Genomic DNA, 22,383 nt, shown 5'->3' with positions numbered 1-22,383 from the left:
TAAATTATCTCAAGAATCAATTACTTGTGCCAAGAATCACTTTAATCGTTATAAGGATCAATTCATCACCTTAAGAACAACTCCAAACATCTTAAAATTAATTAGTGGCATTAAAAATCACCTTAGTCATCCTAAGAATCACTTACCTAGGTTAAGGATCATCTTAAAATCAGATATTTATAATATGGATAAGTTAGATTATCTCAAGAAGCAACTACTTATGCTAAGAAGCTCTTTAATCATCATCAGGATCAATTAAACACCTTAAGAACAACTTTAATCATCTTTAAATTAATTAGAGGCATGAAAAATCACGTCAGTCATCCTACGAATCACTTACCTGGGTTAAGGATCATTTTAAAAATCAATTATTTATAATGTGGATAAGTTTGATTATCTCAATAAGCAATTACTTGTGCTAAGAATCACTTTAATCATTATAAGGATCAATTCATCACATTAAAACAACTCCAATCATCTTAAAATTAATTAGATGCATTAAAAATCACCTTAGTCATCATAAGAATCACTTACCTAGGTTAAAGATCATTTTAAAAATCAATTATTTATAATATGGATAAGTTAGATTATCTCAAGATGCAATTACTTATGCTAAGAATCACTTTAATCATTATAAGGATCAGTTAAACACCTGAAGAATAAGTTTAATAATCTTTAAATTAATTAGAGGCATGAAAAATCACCTCAGTCATCCTAAGAATCACTTACCTAGGCTAAGTATCATTTTAAAAATCAAATATTTATAATATGAATATGTTGGATTATCTCAAGAAGCAATTACTTGTGCCTAGAATCACTTTAATCATTATATGGACCAATTCATTAGAACAACTCCAATCATCTTAAAATTAATTAGTTGCATTAAAAATCACCTTAGTCATCCTAAGAATCATTTACCTAGGTTAAGGATCATTTTAAAAATTAAGATGTCTGGAGATTTCAAGATCTAGAGATTTTATGGGTTGTCTATGAATTTTCCGGCGAAGGACTCATCGGAGAAGATGACCGGAGGTGGTGGAGGTGCGCCGGTGGTCGGAGATGGGCATAGGATTGGATTCCCCTCGCTTCCAGAAGTACGTAGGCTTTGGAATCGCCTCAAGCGGAGGTCGGACGAGGGAGAAAAACACGTTTTAAGGTGATGATTTACCGGCCAGCTCGCCAGAATCTTTAAGCCCTTGCCGGAGCTGAAGAACAGCAACCCAGAAACGTCCCCGGAACTTCGTGAAAATTTACAGAATTCATCTCTGGGTTTCCAGAAACATGAATCTGTAGGTTTTGGTGAGATTTGGTCGAATTTTAGGGAAGTTTCGAAGAAGGACAGATTTGAACATGAGGAACACGTTGACAATTGAACCCAGATTTGGTCCAAATCAACTCAGAATCATGCCAAAAGTTCCAGAATTACTCCTTGGGCTTCCAGAAACATGATTCTACAGTTTTTGGAGAGGTTTGGTTAGATTTTAAGTAGGATTCATCGAGGGACAAATTGGTGATGTTTGAGGACGGTGATGGCTTCCATGGGGGAAAGGGATAGATTTAAGGTGAATTAGTGAAGTTTCCGTGAAGATTTTGAGGAAGAAGATGAAAAACAGGTTGAAGGGGAACCTATAAATCATGTAAATGTGCCCAGAAATTCCCCAAACTTTCCAGAAATCACTCCTCTTGTAGTGCCACTTGTGTCTGGAATGGAACAAGATTTACAACATCTTTGGATTGGTGGTGTTAAGCATAGAATTGATACTATGGACGAGAACCTACACCTGGAAGCTTCTATGGCTTCCTTTCATTTTGTTTTTGTCAAAGGTAATTAGATTAAAATTTGAGTTACCCAACCAAAATTAAATAAAAAAGGAATAACAATCCCTAAAAGCGATTTCGGGATGCTCAAACATGTATTCTTCCTTACTCTAAGAATAAATGAATTACTTATTTGTGCAATATCAAATACACTAAAAAAGTAGAATATCTATAAATGAATCATAACTTTTATTATATAAGATATTGTCACAAAAAATAGTACACAATAACTCAAATCTGGAGTAGCTCACAATTTAACTGAAATTACAACGTTGACAAAACTGCAAATAAATATCACACTTAATGTGTTTCTACAAATACAATATATTGATACATATTGTACTACTCCTAAGCCTATTGCTCCCATGATCTGATCTGTAAGAAATTCTCTTCCCCATTTATATGCATCTTGATTGTGGAAAGTTGAATCCTCAAAGACCATCCAATCATTCAAATGACCTGGCCAACCAGTGACTGTCTCTGAACCTCATATCCAGGATCCACTATTGACCATGCTATGTTTCTTCTCATGGCCAAGCCACACTTCCTTATGAGGTTATGTAGAAGCTAAACACATTGATGTGTGTAACATCAACTACACCACAGCAATTTGGGAGGCCTTGTAGTTTCTCAAATGTGATGAGCTCTTGTATACCCTTTAAGTACATTGCAGCAGCTGCTACCTTCTCAGGAGTTACTTTGCCATCATAATCTCTGCAGAAAAGCCATAAAAATAAACTTAAAATCTTTGCATTGTTTATAAACATACATTGTCCCAGTAAAGTCCAAGACTTGGGCCAAACAAGATGAAATCATGCACAAGAGAACATTCTTTGACATTAAACCATTGATAGAAAATGCTTCGAAAAATAGATTCCCAAATCCCAATCCATAACCAAATGTGAGCAATGGCAATCAAATGACATGACTCTGATTTAGTAACTTCCTTGAAGCAGTATAGTCAAGCTTCCAGTGACAATAACAGTTCAACTTTCACTCAACTGCATTAATGTTGAGTGCAGCATGATATTTCACTTTAACGGGGTCTAATTAGGTAAGGACAAAATTGCGACCACAATGTATAATCAAAGAGCCTTAGCTCAAGTGGCACCAAGTCCCTTTAGAGACTTCTTGAATCTTGATCATAGGATCAGTCTTAGTCAGGCCACCTTGGCTGCAATTTTGCATCTCCCTCCCTACACCAGGTCATGGACCCCATGAATTAAAATTTTGGAAGATTAGAATTCTACAGATGTTTACAAATCTCCTGTAATTCAGTGAATTCCAATAGACCTATGAATTAATTGCACATTGGCATTCTCGAGTATGCATTATAGAATTAATCATAGTGAAAGAATCAAAATCAACTTCTCTCCAACTAAAGAATAACTACCATATTAGGGATACAGTCAATTTTAATTCTTAGCTAAGCATATCCTCATTCTGGGCAGCACAGGTAGGAGCCACCTCATAGAGAAATAAAAGTTAATCGATTCCCCAACTCATAACTTCTTCTTTTTTTATCAGCATAATAGGGAATATTACCGTGTTCCCACTCAACTGGGAATTCACTAAAAGAACACTGCTAAAAAATAGCTCACAGAAAAATTACAACTTATAACATATTTTTCCTCAGAATCAATTCTGACAGCCAGAAGCTGCTTATAAAAACTTCTCTTCAGAATTGATGTTTGATTTAGATTGATCATAGAAGAATGACAAAAAATGCACTTAGACATCAGAAATGAAAGATAAACAGTAGCCACCTCCAGGAACCAAAATTTCAAAAGAAAATTGGTGCTAGGAGATATTAGTGCAGATTTTTTTTTTTGAAAACAGAATACTTTATTAGTAGATATAATCCATGAGACAAAAACCTCATGAGGAGTTACAGACCTGCCAAGGAAAGCCACGCAAAGAATGACTTTCAATGCAAAAGGAACACCAAAAAGGAAAAGAACTAACTAGGATACAAAAGCAGAAAATAGCATAAATAAAAGGACACAGAACACAGGGCTACAAAAAGTTGAGCCTACAACTTTGCCAAAAGCAAGGACCACCAAGACTCCACAATCACTCCAGCAAAAGACAGTGCCTTATTTTGCCTCTAAAATGTTCTGTGATACCCCAGAAACAGCACCACACAGCAAGATCATCAGCATCTGAGTCAAGTAAATCGTATTTGCTGATGCCATATATCAGTGCATAGTTTTCCACAACCAATTCAAGACTAAAAGAGAGGGACATAACCCAAAAAAACCAGCTAACTCTGTAGAACAGATAAATAGATAAAGGATCAAAGCACTTTCTCCCAAAGCGGCTCAATTCTGTCACATCCCGACTTTGCTAGCTCATCGGCCTCCACATTAGCTTCTCTAAAGATGTGACACACACACACTCCCACACAACCCACTTCCCTGCGGAGCCAATCGATAGCATTCAATTCATTTAGAAGGGCCAAAGGGCCTCCATATTAGTGCAGATATGAGGAGTTCATTGAATGCTCTATTCTATTGCAACAATATTTCTCAGTCCATCAGATGGAAATGGCTAAAATGAAGCATAATAATATGTCCCTTCCATACTTATTATGATTAAACAAGTAAATATGAAAGAACAAAAATTGAAAATCTATATACCTAAGTTTCCAAGTTCTCAAACTCTGCTAAAATCTCCTCCTCATCTTCTCCCCTAGTAATGCATTAATTTCTTTCATATTCAATAAATTTATGGCAACCATCAGAAAGGATCGCAAAAAGAAAGAAAGCATGGGATGAAATTTGACAAATAAAAAGCAGCAGCCAAACATTTACAGTACAGAATTCTGGGTTCTGGGCATCACCATACCCTTATTTCGGAGGCCATGTGAGAACCTTAGAGTGAGAGTCTTCATCGGAGTCGACCATACTCTTCATCGGAGTCATGGTGAGTGAGAACCTGAGATTGAAGACTTCATCGGAGTACACTATAGTCTTCATCGAACCACAGTGCTGCAAATTCAGTCAATAAAATTAGGATTTTTTTTACAAAAATCAACTTCATTCAAAACTCAGATTAATTTCTTCATTTCTCTCACCACATCTGATTCTTCTCCATCGAAGCAATCCCATGAGTGAAAAGGACAGAGACACAAACAAACCCAGATGAGGGAGAGATTGAGGCAAGGATGGTGGTTGGAACGGCCTGAGGCAATGGTGGTGGAATACGACCCCAACGATGACCCTGGTGGTTTGACAGTGAGATCTACAACACAGGCATGGCAGTGGCTTGGATCTGCTGGGCTCGGTTTCGCTCTCGTTTAGATCTAGCCATGAAAACCCAATCTGAAAACCCACTCTGTTCTCCAACTCGGGCAGTAGTTCAGGCAAAGGGTTCCATGAGGAAGAAGATGAAGGGGAGAAGGACCGGCAACGCTATCCAACGGAGGCGGCATCGAACTGGAGATAGGAAGAGAGGGTAAAGGAGGAGGGGTATAATGGTAATGTTAGGAAAGAGGCTAAACACAAGAGGATATAATGGTAACTAGCAAGTTGCCCGGGTATTTTAATTTTAGTTTTGATATATTTAATTTTTTAAAATATTATTAATATTAAAATTTATTTGTAAGTGCTTGAGTACTTACATATTAAAAAAAATGAACATTTCCTAAGTTCAACAGACCTCATGACTAATATTAACATGAGCAATTATAAGAAGCTAATCAATATCACAATAAAAAGTGCATGAGGTATCAAATCATAAATTAAACAAGTGCACGCTAAGATATAAGCATACAAATATCAAATCACATAGAGCCATTCTGCTATCCGGCTTCAGTTAAAATATTTCAGCGCCGTTTTAATGTCTAGACAACAACCTGGTATGGTTGGCCGGGCTGAAACCTCCATTTCCTGCTGTGTAGTAGCAGAACCTAAGTTAACCATATAAGCTTATAAGTTACTCAACCTGAAATACCAGAAACTAAAAAATAAAAAAAAAGTATTTCTGCCCCTGTTTAATTATAAAATTTGACTGGAAAAAACTTGTCTCCTTTCCATGGAGGCCTGATAATAAACTTTTGCAAAGATAAATATGATTACAGTAGTTAAATCAATAAAATACAAAGCCATTGAACACCATTTTTATTTTAAATAACAAAAAAATTACCTTAACAGGAGAATAAAACAAAGATACTAAAAAAAGTATATACTTTGTTAAGTTCACTGTAGATTTCACCAGTTATTATGATAGCCAATAGCCAATTTGGATGATATATTCCTGCATAAATATGGGAAAGAATTGCTTTGCTTATAAAGAAGAGAAAATTATAGAAGAAAAAAAATCAAGGGGAATGATAAGCAAGAGGGGAATCAATCCTCTAACACTTAAATATAATAAGCCACCTGCAAGGACCAAAGTACTGTATACAAATATGACAATGGTATTTGTTACATAAAAATGAAAGACCAAAGTATATATATATGCAGTTTGTCTTCTAGTTTTCTTTGTGAAGATTTTATCGCACTGATATGATGCCTTGGAGAAGGAAGCATTGAGAAGGAAGTTTTATAAATACAGAAAGCATACATGTCAAATAATTAGGAATTAAATAAAAATAGAGCAATTCAAGTGATGAGCTTCCTAGAAAATGGCACTGAATTTTCAGAACCAACATGCTAATTGATTAATCATTGTAAATCAGCTTTTATGGTCAGGACACCATTATTGAGATGCTAGGCGATCCTCTCACTGCAAATAAAAAGAATCAGCATATACCCATAGAATCTAAATTAATAAGAAAAGCTTCCCTAATGTCATGAGTGATATTTGATGCCCATGATCCATTAATTTTTTTCCAACCCGATCAGTAGAATAAGCTTGATTCTAAACTTTGCTCATTCAAAATTTAATAGAAATGGAAGAGAAGGAATGATAAATCGCACACGTACCCACATGAAACAACAAAAGAACGCAACCTTAAAATAGTACCTGGACAACATAGTTTATACATTCAAGTTGAGACCTCAAAACAGTTTCATTGCTCTTCAGTCTTCAACAACCCAGTAAGAAAGCGAGCATATGAAACGAAAAATAAGCGATAGAGATGGGGAAATGAGGCGGAGTGAAATAGGAGAAAAAAAGACTGCATTGAGAAGGAAAAATCAAAACTAAGAGAGAAGAAAGCACAGATAGACAGAAACGTAGTAGACGTCGACAGAGGGAAAGAGGAGAAAACCAGAACCGATGGGAGTTTCCAATTATTTGAGAAACGGTATTTTCAAACTGATTTGAAAATTGAAAAGCCAAAAATAAGAAAACAGAATTGAGAAATTAGAGGAAGATGGAATGGAATGAGGAATAAGTTTCGAGAGCAGAGCGAGTGTATTTCACGCTTCAGCAGAGAATGGAAAATTTAAGAGAAAACTTGACGTGTCCATGTGTGAGAGAGCGTGTAAATTGTGAGTGCCTCACTCTCTTTTTTGAGGTCTCTAAATTATTTGATAACAGGGTGGATATGAGGTAGGGATATAATTGTATTATGGATGAGGGATATAAATAAAACTTTATTTATTTGACAGGATAAAATGGTAACTTACCATGTTAATTTTCAGCCACCCAAAATAGTTAGACTTTAGAATTATTTTTTCCATATTTAATTGTGGCCAGAAATTGATTTTGAAAGGTAGTGTAACTTACACTACTCAAGTCACTGGTCCACCGTAGTTTTTTCCGATATGATATTGTTTTGCGTGCAAGAACTTTTCTTTCACATATGGTATTACTTCTAAAGTAGGGATTGGCATATATATTTCTTGAAGCTTTTTCTTTAATTTATTGATTCTGGAAGTGTCTTAGAAGCCTAAAGAACTAAGAACTATTTCCTTACTTACGAAGTGTTACAAGAATTAAAGAACCATGTTAAAGGATGAAATGCTATCATGACTTTTCATGGGCATAAGCAGGAATAACCAACTCTTGGCAAATATATCTGCAACTGAATTATCTTCCCTATAGATGTGCTTCCGGTGGCAATGAGATAACTAATTGATCAAGTACTTTTAATCTCTCTGATCAGGGTGTGCTGGGATTAGAAACTCGGAAGCCTTTATCCAGAAAATTAATAACCAATTTAGAGTGAGATTCAATAATGACTTTCTTGAAATCTCTTGCTAATGGAATCTTTGATACCGTGTAAAATTCACTAAGGTAGCGTTTGGTAGACAGGTGAGAAGGGAACGGAACAGGACATATGGGTTCCGTTCTGAGTTTGTCATGTTTTTAAGATGGAACGGAACGGGACAAAAGACTCCAGGAACAGGACACTTTGGTTCCCTGGAAAAGGGTGGAACGGAAGGGAACAGAACGAAACACTCTCTTAAAACTTTTGCAAGTTCAAAACTACCCCTAATTTATATATGAAATTTTATATATCTAAACAGTTTAAAATCACTTCTAAAATTGAAAGCACTTATTATATTTGTAGACAAAGTTAAATGAAAATCTACTTCTTCAAAAAAATCACTTAAAATAAAATCAATTATTTTTTCAAAAGTAAAATTACTTTTTGTAAGCAATGATAAACGAGCCAATTAAAGTGCGTTTGATTCAACTTATTTTGAAAAATTACTTTTTAATCAAAAAATCACTTTTTTAATCAAAATATCACTTTTTGTGTTTGTTTCACGTGAAGCTGAAAACAGATTATTTGAAACAGTTATTTTAGCTTATCATGAAAATCTGATAGATGAGAGAAGATAAAAAAATGATTTTAATTAGAGTAGTCAAACACGAATCAACTTAATTAAAATAAAATCAATTATTTTTTCAAAAGTAAAATCAGTTTTAGTAAGAAATGATAAACGAGCCAATTAGAGTGCGTTTGATTCAACTTATTTTGGAAAAAATTACTTTTTAATCAAAAAATCACTTTTTTGTGTTTGTTTCAGCTGAAGCTGAAAACAGATTATTTGAAACAGTAACTTTATCTTATAATGAAAATCTATGATGATAGATGAGAGGAGATAAAAAAAAAGTGATTTTAATTAGAGTAGTCAAACACGAATTAACTTATGTTTTTCTCAAAATTTCTTAAAAAATTATAGTTAGAAATCAATATTTTTTTAATCTAAACAAACGCACTTAAAATAGCTTAAATAGATAATTAGGTTTCTGCTTTTTTCAATAGCATACTGAAACAACTTAAACAATATATAAGTGATTATTTTAAAGAAATAAGTGATTATTTCATGAAGTAAGCAATAACAAACGATTTCTATGCAAAATGTTCAATTGAGTTCAATTTGTTTTCCTCAATCAAATATTATACATGCAGGGTTATATATGTAATTAAAATCATTGTTCTGTTTTATTGACTTGGAGTTATCAAACATAACACACATAACATCATTGTCATGTTCCATCCTGTTCTGTCTCGTTCCGTTCTGTTCTGTCCTGTCTCGTTCCGTCACCAAACGCTACCTGAATTTCAACACGAAGAATAGAACAAGTTCCAAGATTCGCAGAAAAGCCAAACAGGAAATTTCCTATATGGTCCCTTTAATTAGATACTACCACACGCAACGTGATTATTGGTAGGGGAGAAAGAGCCATCAATGTTAACCTTAAACCATGACTCGAGAGCACGCTACCTCTTCAACGAAACAGTTTTACTGGCTACAGAACACGCAACAGAAGCCAAATTATATATTTCTTATGTAAATCGCCAAATTATAATTGAATTTGAAGCCCGATAGTAATTAAGAGTCCATAGCCCAAGTGTTAGGAGCTGGAGACATATGTGTTGGGTATGGGAGGTTCCGAATAGATTCCTGGTAAATGCAATTTATCTTTTCGATGTAAAAAAAAATTAAGATATATGGTACATGTTTTTTAACTTGTAAAGAATTTGTGTAGCATCTTCTAAGAGCATCTCCAATGATAGTATCTAATGTTAAATACATACTCATATGAGTACCGTACATATTCAATCCCAATATGGCAAAGATTAGTATGTGAAAATAGATACTCTACACTAGACTTGAAAAGTGAGCTTGTATTTCTTACAAGCACTTACAATTAATATAATTAGATTAAAATTGAGATAAATAATAAAATATACAAATGTATGTTGATGGTGAGATCTACTATATGAACTTTTAAGAGTTGTTAGGTTGGAGTAAAGAGTTAGTAAAGTGGTGTAGATGATGTGGTATTACGGGGAATTGTAAAAAATAAAGTGTAAATATTTTAGTGAGTATGATGGATGTAGATACTCTAAGTTGTCAATAGTAGTGGCTTATAACACACTTCGCATATTTCTAATAAATATGTTTAGTCCTCCAACATAGTGGTCAATTGGATTTATCTCTCTATAATAATTTCACAGCTTTTAATCCCAACATTAATGAAATTGGTGAAATTATTCTCTCGGTTTATTTTGTTGTGGTTTAAACAATCACTAAAACTAAGAATAAATAATTTGTGGCGGTTGAAAATGGCGGTTAATGCTCAATAATCGCCACAAAAACTACGACAGAAATTAATTTCACATATTTCAATGATGTTGGAGACTAAAAGCTTTAAATTTTTTTTAGAGAAGCTTGACTCCATTCTTCATATTTTATCGAGACTAGAAACATAGTTAACCATATTTCTAAGACTCCCCCTTAATTCAAAGTGTCTACACAAACGTTCCTTAAATCTATCAATCTCCAATGCTTTGGTCATAATATCAGCAATTTGAAATTCAGTTCTGCAATGCTTCAAATAAATTATCCCTTTGTCGACTTGGTCTCTTAGAAAATAATAGGCTTAATTGCACATTTGGTCCCCCACTTTTACATTTCCCACGATTTTGGTCCCCAACAAAATTTAATTGCATTTTAGGACCCCCAACGTTGTTCTCCGTTAGCAACTTTGGTCTTCCGTCCCAATTCCGTCCAAATTCTAACGAAAATGCTGACGTGGCATTCGTAAATAATATTTTAATTCAAAAAAATTAATTTCCTTAACTAAACTATTTTCTATATTGAAAAAAAAAAAGATAAAACAGATCAACGCATCACATCTTCTTCTTTCTTGTTTCTTCTTCTTAATTACCCAACCACCATCTTCAACCTCCAGCCCTCACTCACACACCACCACCGCCACTCCCATGTCACGACACTCCTCCTCCTCTTCGTATTCTTCTTCTTCTCAACACGCACCACCATCCAAATCTCCTCTACTAGGAACCCAAATCTCGTCCTCTCATAGCATCTTCTTGCAAAACCCTGATGATCAAATTCAGGTCTCAGATCCTAAAGATCACAACATTGAGCATTGTGTTGTGGGTCAGTGGAGCTCTAATGAGATTCAAAGAGCTGGTTCGATAATGAACTTTGCGGTGGCTAGAACATTCGATGGTGGTGTCACTGTCGTGGAGAAGAATCGATGTTTGATTCAGATGGAGGTGCGATTCAGATGAGGGTCAAATGGGTTCTGAAAATTTTTGAAGCTTTAGGGTGTGTTTGGAGAGTTTGATGGCTGAAAGGATGAATCTGAATGTTAATTTGTGCTTCAAAGGTTGATCTAAATGTTGGGTTGGTGGGGGGTGTTTTCGGTGGGTTAAGATGGGGGTGGAGGGGTGGTGCGGTGGTTGAGTGTTGGTGGTGCTTGGGTGGTTGAGTGGTGGTGTTGTGGTGCGCAGGTGGTGGTTGAATGGAAGAAGATGATGGGGTTTATTTTCTTTTCCTTTTCTTTTGTTTTTCTTTTGTTTTCAATAAAGAAAATATTTTAATTAAAGAAATTAATTTATTTCAATTAAAATATTATTTATGAATGCCACGTCAGCATTTTCGTTAGAAATTGGACAGAATTGGGATGAGGGACCAAAGTTGCTAACGGAGAACAACGTTAGGGTCCTAAAATGCAATTAAATTTTGTTGGGGACCAAAATCGTGGAAAATGTAAAAGTGGGGGATCAAATGTGCAATTAAGCCAAAATAATATTGACTTGGTATCAGAAAATTATACTTAGACATCAAAAGCTATCTAATAAATTGACACGTGGAATTTGCTATCTAACAAATTAACACGTTGAATTATTTTTATGAGAATTGATGTTGTGTTTCCACGTCACTAAATGAGTATGATATAAGTTCTTTTTTTCTAATATATATTAATATTGATTGATATGTTTGCTCCTTCCATGTGACACCGGATTCCTTGCCAAATAAATGGAAGACTTGTTGGAACATTCAAATATGCTCCAAACTCCTCTTGTACAAAAGATCCCAGGTTTTTAAGGTTTTTAATCACGACTCCAAGTAAGGTGTCAGCCGTTGATTAACTCCTTGCTTGCTTTCATGAGTAACTAGCTAGAATGAAGGCAAGTTCAGAGATGGTTTTCCCCTAAGAGAATTAGCTAGTTGTAATAATATAATAATATTGTAAACAGGGGCGTATCCAGGATTTCTTGATGGGGGCGAAATATAAGACTAAAAAAAACTTCTTTGAATATTAGATAAACTTTAAATAATAAAAAAAAATCTATTATTGTACTAAATATATCTATTATTGTACCAATAAAGATTTTTTCAGCAGTTTCTCTCTCGATATATACAACTAATAAATTTATAAGAAGATCATCTTCAATTTTGTTACGAAGCCAAGTCTTAACAACTTTAATTGCAAAATAAGATTGCTCTGTAGATGATGTTGAAACAAGAAGGGTCAAAACAAGATGTACCAATCTATCAACAAGTTAAAATATTGTTGCTTTTCCATTTTCAACTAACTTCTGGTAAAACTCAGTTAGAATCTCGAGAAACATCTGAATGTCTCAGTTGAAACGACAAATTTATTTTTTCTAGGTCAGAAAAATACATATGAGTGGTAAACAAAATTCTTGGGGGCGATGGCCCCTGCCAGCCCCTCCCTAGATATGCCCCTGACTGTAAATATTATATTGCGACATGTCACGATTAGTTAATTTCAGCCCAGTTGGAACAATTACTATTTGTTTTAAAGAGTATGGCTTAATTATTGGTTATTTCTCTCGGTTTACTCTCCAAAAGTTTGTTATACAAAAGACTAAACCATGAAAATTAGTAGATTAATTATTAAATAATGAATTATTGAGATTGAATACCGCATGGACTTTGCCATACCTTTTTCTCATCCCTCCACTCTTGTTGTCTTGCCGTTGAATTTGATGGGAAGAATGGGTACTGTCGTTGTGCAGTGGTGGGTGGCCGATAACTCTGATGATCCGCAATGGCAAGTGGCGACTTGACAAAGAAGAAATCTCGTTCATCTCCACTACTTCTTTGTGAGCATCATCATCGACGCCGCCGCTAGAGGCCGGAGCTTGTGGTCATCACGGCCAACGCGCCGTTTGTGGCCTCCCCTTCATCTTATTTTGTAAGGGGGTCTTGAAATCTTTTTTGACCAGCCCAAATGACCATCACCATCAATGTTATCCTAAAATGAAGATTTATCTCGTCAAACAACTGGTCGAGCTAAACAAATAAAAGGCTGCTCAAACATAATCATTATTTCAGAAGTCTTCCACAAACTTCACTAAGATTCGATTCCTTAATTAATGATTTTGTCATGCTCTATAAATACATATTTCATTATTTAGTTACATAAGCATTACTCATTTTGCTTATTGAATATTTTTCTAAGACTTTGAGTCTCTATCTACAAGATGAAGCTGACTTGAGTGTCGTCTCTTTTACAGGTACATCCTATGTCGTGCTCTACCATGGACATTGCACACACTATTGTGTGTCCAGCCTACATCCACCACTCAAATATCAAAATGTGCTCTCAGATCTATTTCTAGAAGAACGTTTTGGTGTCATCTTTAGGAAAGAAATCAACTTTCATTGTAATAGTTGGAACGTGTAGAAGACAACATTTTGACGAAGGTTCTCCAAATCCTTGATTCGTTCCTTAAACACAAATTGGAGACCGCATTCCAAGGCTAGATGAATTTCTGAGGAGAGTTGAGAAACAAATCAATGATTTGGAGAAGTCAATTCATGCTTCCTAGATTCACAGCTTGAGGCACCATGTGGAGAAATCTCTAGAAATGAACTTTTGTCACAAACGAAATAGAAAGCGAGACAAACCAGAGTAGTCGTGTGCAAGAACTATGACTCTTTCTATGGAGGAATTAGGCCAAACCATTGTTGTACTGGCTAAGATTTTGAATCCATTTTATAGAGATAATGTCAATTGAGACGTCCCTAATTGGAGGGCATTTAGGGTGAACTTCAACCCCACCAATTACTGAAGTGTCATAACGTAGTTAGACCTTGTAATAATGTGAACTTCGCCCTCGACTCGCCTCGAAATGAACTTCAACACGAGGTTATAAAGTTATATATTAGATTAATATTTGAATTTTTTTTCCCTTGACTGTTGTTAACCTGTTCGAGATACAATAACAATCCCTCACAATTAATGATTATCCCAAAGTTTTATTTTGCAATCTCAATTTACACCGGGATCTAGCTTGCATATTGCTAGACCGCCCATTGCGGGAGAAATCTCACAGCCAATCCTTATGGAAGTACATACGTGAACAAAGAAATCTTGGTATATCTTTGAAAAAAAAGGAAACAATAATCTAGATTCCACAAATAAAAATTAAATTAATTTGTTGAAAGAGGGGGAAAAAATAAGAAAACTATGAAATATGCACACAATGGCCTGCACTTTCCCATCGATTCGTTTCTTCACTCCCTCCAGTTCGTACCTCTCTTCCAGAGTTAGGGTTACACTAGCACATTTTCACGCAGCTTCTGTCTCGTACCGGGCGAGTGGACTCACCTCTAGCTCAATGAGTCAACCCGCCGATTCCGACACTCTTTCGACTCCGATTGAAGCACCGTCGAAGCCGGAAAACGCCGATGTTTTGGTCCAGTACGTGGTGCTCCGGCGAGACCTGATCGACACTTGGCCGCTGGGTAGCGTTGTTACTCAAGGCTGCCACGCTTCTGTTTCCGCCATTTGGTCTAGCAAAGACGATCCTCTCACCGTCGATTATTGCAGCCCTGATAAAATTGATTCTATGCACAAAGTAAGATTTTAGGTTTTTTCTAGTTGAATTTTTGAGATTGAACTTGTATTATTTAGTGTGTGTTTGGAAAACTTCTGCAGATCCACGTTTGACCCTCATCCACTTTTGCAGAAGTAAGAAATAGTTGCTTTTGGATTTCTGGATCCACGTTTGGCCTCTCTAGATTTGAAACCAAACACACACTTAGTGTGCTTGCCCTTTGTGTTGAATTTGTAGATCATAAGAAACTATATGAATTAACTAGAGTCACCATGCTTGTTAATAGCGCGCTATAGCGTAGCGCCCTGGGGTTCACCGCAACTCCACTATTCGCCGCTATTGTCTGCTATAGTGTCGCAATAGCGCTCGAAAAGTGTTTTTTGGGCTTGCCGTTACGCTACGCTATCCGCCATTAACAACCCTGCTACTGTGAGTGATTCAGAACCTATGAAGGAAATGATGAGTTTTTGGTGATGTCAATTGTGTTTACTACCATGTGGATTGTGGAGCTTTTAAGGGAGGTTTTTTCAGCTATTGAGACTTCATAAGTTGGTAGTGAACTAGTAAAAGTGTAGTTTTGCAGCTAGTCAAGTGAAATATTTGGGTCCTATTGTTTCAATGGTGAAACCAAAGAAATGTTGAGACCATGTTCAAGTGATTGGAGTGGTCTGGAAGGATGTTAAAAGACTTGTGGGGATTCTTAGGACTTAGGGGGTTCTATAGAAGGTTTGTAAGCAATTATGGGCAGATCGTCAAGCCTCTTAGAGAGCTATTGAAGGAGGATAACTTCCATTGGTCACAAGAAGCAAATAAGACATACTTTAGCCATGAATTCCTTACCAATACTTGCTGTTCTAGATTTTTCAGAAACAGTCATTGTAGACACAGATGCATCCCGCCAGGGGATACTATTTTAGTAGGGAAGACCCTTGGCTCTCCTTAGTCAGCCACTTTCTAAATAGCCCAGCTTAAGTGTGTGCTTGGATACTAATTGAGTGTGACATAAACGGACTTTCATATTAATCCATCAGGAGAGTTTCTTTCGGTTTTTGTTTCGAAATGATTGTTAACAACCATTTGCACAAGCGGAGATTTTTCCATACACAAAACTTAAACCTGAGATTTTATGGGGGATCAAGCATATACGGATATACCACTTGAAGCAACCACTTGTTGGTCCAAACCATCTTCATTTGAATTTGCTTTTCTTATGCTATTTGTCACCCATTTTTGTAGAATTGGGATATTTTAAACATGTCATGCACGAATACAGAATTTATTAGGAGATTAGATGATCATTTAATATGAAAGAGCTTATATGAAGGCAATAATACTGAAGTGTGATTATTGAATTTTTTTTATAGGATTTAATACTTTCATTCTTGAAAATTGGTTTGTTGAGTAGGTAGGCTGTTCATTAGTTGTACACACTGAGCTGAGCATTACAGAAATTTCGGGGAATAGTGAGGTGTTAAATGCTTCTACATAGTGACTCTTGGTTATCTGTTGTTGCAATTAGATTGTGCCTTTTGACATCGATTTTGCAATCTAAATTTTTCCGCTTTTCTGTAGTGTAGGCTACATACATACTAATAGATCTAATTCATATTTTGCTGCAGCTTAGCCTCTGGTTTATGAATTGAAATATGAATTAACTGGCTACTTAAACTGCAGGTCACACTTGAAGTGAAGGGAGAGCCCCAAATAAAAAACTTGTCTGAGAAGCTTACATCTGGTGGGATCATTCACAAACTGTGGATTGAACAACCTGAAAACTTCCCTACATGCCTCGCCACAAAACCTTACCCCAAGTCAGTTGTATCTCCGTATTTCAAGAAGTTGAAACTCTGCAAGTGAGCTTTTCCCCTTCATTTGTTTTTGGTAGAAAATACACTGATTTTTTAAATTCCTTTTTAATTATGTTAACAGATGTCATGCCTTTAGTATGTTTTGTTTCTACTAATCTATATTTCTGATAAAGAAAGGAACAAAACATGTGAACAGATGTCTGACACTTTATAAACTGCTACTGATTTAAAGTAAATAATTATCAGTATAACTATGGAGATATGAATACTCAAAATGGAGAAAAGTTATCATATAATCATGATATCTAGTCTAGTATATACAAACAAGGTCGCAAGCTAGGTCATGTAAAGGTGAGAACACAAGTTCGATCATGGGAAAACCATCTGTTGGGAGAGACCGCTACAAATTCTAAACAAACTTATTTGGTGAGATGATCTTGTGTGGTGATGTTGATGATGATGAGCTACTATTGCTTGACGACGAGTTTTTTGGCGCAGACGGTGCAGCAGTGTCTGCGCTTGGTCTTAACATACAACGGTATGAAACAGAAGGTCCACCGCCTCTTTACGTCCAGAGCCTGGATCATCCCTCCGCAATTAGGACACGCCCCTGGTGCTTGTTGCCTTGACACCACTCTTTCATCATCGCCGCACACAAACACCAAACACATCTTCTTTCTCCTTCTTTCTCTATGCACTCTTCTTCTATTATGACAACAATCTGTGTATTTTTTCTAGGTTGATGATAGTATTGATAATAGACTTTGCTGTGTGTTGGGAAGGGATGGAATATATAAGTTCTGTTCAAGGCAGGTTCTGGAAGAGTGGAGAATACCTTAACCAAATCGTGTATAATCAAACAAAAGGAACCGCGTATTCACAAAATTCCGCTCTACTTTTCTTCCCATCTATTTCCTTCACCTCCGCATACTCGTTCTTTGGTGACGTCACCATGGCCCATATTATATATTTAAGGGAAAATATCTAGAATAGTTAGAACAAAAGTCAAAAAATAAGGCAAAATTGATAAAAACATGTGCCAACACGTATTGACAAAGGTGTTCGAGACGTACTACTTCAGTTCAGAAAGTTGTGTGTGTGACTTCAGCTGTTACTGATATAAGAACTGTGTTCTTAGATCATATATAAGTATATAAGTACTTCTTTATCCGACTAATTATTCTTAAACCGTGTTGATGCCTGGAGCTGAATACGCTAAAACATTTCTATAAAAAAATGATACAACATGCAATAAAGATGTACAATTTTTTATTGAAAAAACAAGGAGGACGTTTGTTCGCCGCCGTCAACTAGTTGCAGCTCGAGCCACTTTATAGAATTTAATTTTAAACTAGTGGCTGGTGCTAACTTCTCCTCAAAGACATCCAATTGTGTGAACAAAAAAATTATTACATGGAATGAGACATGGAAATTTCTCAAATAGAAATGCTATTGCAGATTATTGTTTTTACACTTTCCTTTTACATCAATTATTTAAAAAATTAAAGTATATATTCCTTTGTTGATTTATTTTGAAAAGAAGTTTATATTCCTTTGTTGTTATAATAAAAAACACATAAATAGTATTCTCCGTTCTTTATTGAAAAGAAAGCTCACTAAGTAAAAAGAGAAGCTAAAAGAAAAAAATCTATGAATGATAGTACCTCATGATGTTACTCCACTTTTCTCTCCAATCGCCCTTAATCCATAGATAGTATTCTTAATCTATACAAAGTCCTTGAAAAAAATGGAACAAAGAGGTTAAATAAATTAAGTTGAAACTTGTTGAAAGGAAACCCTAGGGAGTAGGAGAGTGCTTAGAATTTAGGTTAGACCTATCTCTATCTCAAAAACCAGCAAAAACCAGCTTACATGTGAGGATTACTCTACCCTATTCAAGGATTATCTTGACCATATTTCTAGTTAATGTGGTGCTTCTCAACAAGGTTTTGATTGAGGCACTTCGGCGAACTTTGGTGAAGTAGCTGGTAGCTTTAGATTCACAAGTACCTTTTTTTTGTCAAAGATTCACAAGTGCCTATTACCCTCTTTATAACCTCTTGCGCCTTCTAGCCCATGTATCTATGAAGTTTCGTGATGTTGACAAAAAAAGTGGTTGTTTGATTCCATGCGTTGAAAAGTTTGATTCTCTTAGTGGGCAAAAGGTTTCGATCATTAAAAACCGCACTTTAGGAAAGATATTTGACACTCACTACGCCCATGTTGAAATTGTAATAGAAAGATAATGAAAAAACAGTCAGATAACCCCATTATGAAAACAATGAGATTTAATGTTTATAAAGATTACTTAACCTAAAAAATATGAATATTTCTTCGTTCCAAATGAAAGCTAAACTTAATATTCTCATTTCTTTACTATTTTTCAAACGAGCATATAAGATTTTAACGATGAATTGTGGCGTGATGGTTTGCTCAACTTATTTTTTAACCATAAGATCGAGTCATTTACTTGCCGAGCACCCGCAATGTGGAAGTTAGTCACTATTATTCCTTGGGCTCCTAAAAAATAGGACAAAAAGACCTTAATCCAAAATATGAAAGACCAAAGTAAAACTACCTCTCTCTCCTCGTTGTTTTTCTTTCCATTTAATATTTGATTTAAATGATTAAAGCAGGATTGTTCAGAACATGCGTTCCATGATGAAGCTCCAAGCTATACTTCCGAATCATTGTCTTATAATCCTCCTACACAGCAGGTGTTCGATCTCTACTTGCATCCCTATATTCTATTACACACCATGCTAATGATTCAGATTCATTTAACTAACAACTCAACTCTCCTTTCCATTCATCCTTTTCACTAAAATAAACAAAATTGCCCCCAATACCCCCCAAAATACATTGGAAGCATTGCTAGAATGTGAAGACATGCCTAATAAAACAAGAACAAAAACAAAAAAGTGTCTGTTGTCTACCCTGGCCACTACTAGTGAATAAAAACATATCCACCCTGGCCATTACTCAATAAACAGTTGCAAATGTAGTTGTTCATGTTCAAGCATACAACACCTTTTCGTCTTAATCAAAGATATCCGATGGTCGGTTTCGATAAGATAAATCGTTAATCTACAATCAGCGCACTTAACGGTTAGGAGCATGAGACAAGAGTTGAGAATCGAACTTCATCAAGCATACAACACCTGACAACTAGAAGGTGAGAATTCGCGGAAAGCTGGTGGCGCCTCCACCACCTGCCACGTCAACTCAACCCCAACACCTTGTCCACCATTGTTGTTGTCATTGTGACTATCATGTTGGGGGACATTGTTAACAAAAACAACACTCCCAATGGCCACATTCAAACCAGAAGAGACCACATAGATTTTGCCATCTAAACCCCTCCCACAAAAGGGTCTCTGCATTGCTTCCCTAGGAAACCTGTCCCCAGCCACACACCGCCACGTGTCAGTTCCCTCGTCGTAAAACTTCACCGGCAAGTCACCGTACTCGGGGATCACAAAGAGCTTCCCCTCCACCGCCACGCTCACCCCCGTCCACCCGTCCCTCAGCCCCTCCCTCATCTCCCGCCACGTGTCCCTCTCGGAATCATACGCCCACCCTCTCGGCCGGCGCGTGAACGGCCAGCACCACCCCTCCGTCACGTACACCTTCCCCTCCACCGCCGCCGCCTCGTACCTCTTCAGCTCCCCGCTCAGCGCAGCGCCCCTCGTCCACTTATCTTTCTCCGGGTCGTAGATTCCCGTCCCGCGCTCACCAACCGCCACAATCCTCCCGTTAACCTCCTCCGCCGCGAAAAACGACCTCCCGCCGGGAACCCCACTCGCCACCGACCACTGATTTGTTGCAGTGCTGTATACTACAGCGGTCTTCATCCCCATCACGAAGAGCTTCCCCTGTCTCGGCAGCGATGCACAGGCGAAGGAAGTTTGTCCACCGGCGTCGCTCAGCGGCATCGGAGGAAGCACGAACCACCGCGCCGATGATGGGTCCAGCGCCTGCCATTGAATCTTACCGGTTGCTTTATTCACAGCAACAACGAATAGGTATGAGCGAGAGAGAGTTTTCTTGAAAGCAGGGTGTGTGATTGCTCTGTTCCATGAAGATGAAACAGAGCGAACTAGAGCTTGGTAAGGGTAAGGAACATGAAGAAGACAAAGCTCTGCAACTTCATCCGGTAACCCCGGAATGAGTGGCTCTCTTTCTTTGTCGCCTTCCACAACCGCCATTTTCTTTGTTTTCTGCTATGGTTACTGTCTATGGCATATAAAGGAAAAGAGAGAGAGACCCTTGTATGCCACGACACGGAATTGCTGGAGAAAAAGTGAAGGGTAGGGCCTTAAGAACGTTTGTGATTGGTTTGAGTATAAAATTTGGTGGTGGGTAGGGTAGATTCTGATGCACAGTGAGCTAAGCTAAGTGGGTGTGTAGAGAAAACAGAGTAAAACAGAGTAGGGGAGTGAATGGAATGGGATGGGAGTATTTTAAATGTTTCCGGCAAATCCGTATGAACAAAGACTTGGGGATTGAAGAAAGGATTAAAAAAGTTACAGCTGAGAGTGACGTGATTGCTGCAAAAGCATAAGTTGAGGTGATGAAGTGATGAACTTGGTGTTGAATTTGGGATTGTTGGTTTGGTTGAGATGAGAAACGATTGATAAAGAGAAAAGGAGAGTTGGTTGATTCGTTTACATTATTTGGAGTAGATGGATGGATCAATCAATGAGAGAGAGGGAGGAAAGGACAGTGTGTGTACACAAAAGAGGGTGGGCGCTGGGGACACAACACACGAAGAGGAATGAATTGCCAACACAAAAGTGTTAATCATTGTCATCAAGATGGACTTTTTTTTTTTGTGGTGGTGGCTAATTTATTCTATTTTTTTACCCATGTAAACACATGCGAGGTGTAGGAAGAACCCACAACTCTTGAGTTTGATCCTCTCATAATATCTTTGCGTCTAAACTGTAACAAAATCTCGAATTTGAAATATTTAGCATCCAAATGGTAATGGTAATTGGATATCAGGTGGTTTATAGAAAAAAAAAAAAAACTCAACGCAACAAAATTATGCTTCCGGTATGTTTAAATTAACTTCTTTTTTATCAGAATCAATCTTCAAACTACTATTTAATTCTCGCACAAAATTTTCGAATGATGAGCGCATTACAAGTGATTTACACAAAATTATCTCTTTCATGAAAATCAATTTTAAGACTAGGAAGTTACTCACAGACACAAGTTTCTCACAAAGAATTATCCTAATTTCAAAATTAAGTGTAGAATATTTTTTAAACATTCATGACTTAACAAAATTTCCTTGTGGAAGGGAGACCAATTGGGTCTACTAGTTTTTTGGTTTTGGAAGTGAATCTCTTTTGTGGCCTGGCCGCATTGGATTTGAATGGTTGATATTGTGACCTGAATTGACGGGGGGTGAAGAGAAGATGATGAATGTGTTGTGTGGTGTGGAGTGTGATGATAATAAAGATGACAGTGAACCGAACCATGTATGGCGACTGATAGAAATGGCTTCAACAATGGATCAACACTCCCGACATATAGGTATGGTCGTGGTCAATTCATTTTTTCTTATGGGGTCGTTAATCTTTAATACTGATTATGTAATTAATAAATAAAGCAGCAAACACTACATTCTTAAAAAAAATTAAAAAAAATCACAACGTATAGCTTAATTTTTTAGTATAAATAAATGGGCATTTTTATCTTGGAAGCTAAGAATATTGT

At 36.6% G+C, this 22,383-nt stretch overlaps 3 protein-coding genes and 2 long non-coding RNA genes across 16 annotated transcripts; 1 reads left to right on the top strand and 4 right to left on the bottom strand.

Moving 5' to 3' along the window:
* Nucleotides 1–1,986: 1,986 nt before the first annotated feature.
* On the bottom strand, nucleotides 1,987–7,166 carry LOC130727488 (uncharacterized). Of its 12 annotated transcripts, none has more exons than XR_009015310.1 (5): nucleotides 6,787–7,162; nucleotides 5,965–6,075; nucleotides 4,895–5,763; nucleotides 4,666–4,808; nucleotides 1,987–2,532 (listed from the first exon to the last, which is right to left on the bottom strand). It is a non-coding gene; the product is annotated as an uncharacterized LOC130727488 (long non-coding RNA). The 12 variants fall into 12 exon arrangements; XR_009015312.1 differs by having other exon boundaries at nucleotides 4,895–5,728; nucleotides 6,787–7,161; XR_009015311.1 differs by having other exon boundaries at nucleotides 6,008–6,075; nucleotides 6,787–7,161.
* LOC130727489 (uncharacterized) lies at nucleotides 3,696–4,659 on the bottom strand. The gene is made up of 2 exons (XR_009015315.1): nucleotides 4,458–4,659; nucleotides 3,696–4,235 (listed from the first exon to the last, which is right to left on the bottom strand). It is a non-coding gene; the product is annotated as an uncharacterized LOC130727489 (long non-coding RNA).
* A 7,242-nt stretch (nucleotides 7,167–14,408) lies between the features above and the next one.
* On the top strand, nucleotides 14,409–16,912 carry LOC130727485 (uncharacterized). Its single transcript, XM_057578634.1, has 2 exons — nucleotides 14,409–14,869; nucleotides 16,523–16,912. The coding sequence occupies exons 1-2, from the start codon at nucleotides 14,486–14,488 to the stop codon at nucleotides 16,703–16,705; spliced, it is 567 nt and encodes a 188-aa protein (XP_057434617.1). The 5' UTR covers nucleotides 14,409–14,485; the 3' UTR covers nucleotides 16,706–16,912.
* A 10-nt stretch (nucleotides 16,913–16,922) lies between these two features.
* On the bottom strand, nucleotides 16,923–17,534 carry LOC130727487 (uncharacterized). Its single transcript, XM_057578635.1, has one exon. It carries the CDS (start codon nucleotides 17,325–17,327, stop codon nucleotides 17,124–17,126), a length of 204 nt encoding a protein of 67 aa, XP_057434618.1. The 5' UTR covers nucleotides 17,328–17,534; the 3' UTR covers nucleotides 16,923–17,123.
* A 1,901-nt stretch (nucleotides 17,535–19,435) lies between these two features.
* Nucleotides 19,436–21,405, bottom strand: LOC130727484 (F-box protein AFR). Its single transcript, XM_057578633.1, has one exon. The coding sequence runs from the start codon at nucleotides 20,862–20,864 to the stop codon at nucleotides 19,803–19,805; it is 1,062 nt and encodes a 353-aa protein (XP_057434616.1). The 5' UTR covers nucleotides 20,865–21,405; the 3' UTR covers nucleotides 19,436–19,802.
* Nucleotides 21,406–22,383: the final 978 nt, after the last annotated feature.

This window comes from Lotus japonicus, chromosome 1 (assembly GCF_012489685.1).
Source record: "Lotus japonicus ecotype B-129 chromosome 1, LjGifu_v1.2".
NCBI lineage: Eukaryota > Viridiplantae > Streptophyta > Magnoliopsida > Fabales > Fabaceae > Lotus > Lotus japonicus.
The sequence above is the reverse complement of the archived record's forward strand: the minus strand, read 5'-3'. Positions and strand labels throughout refer to the sequence as shown.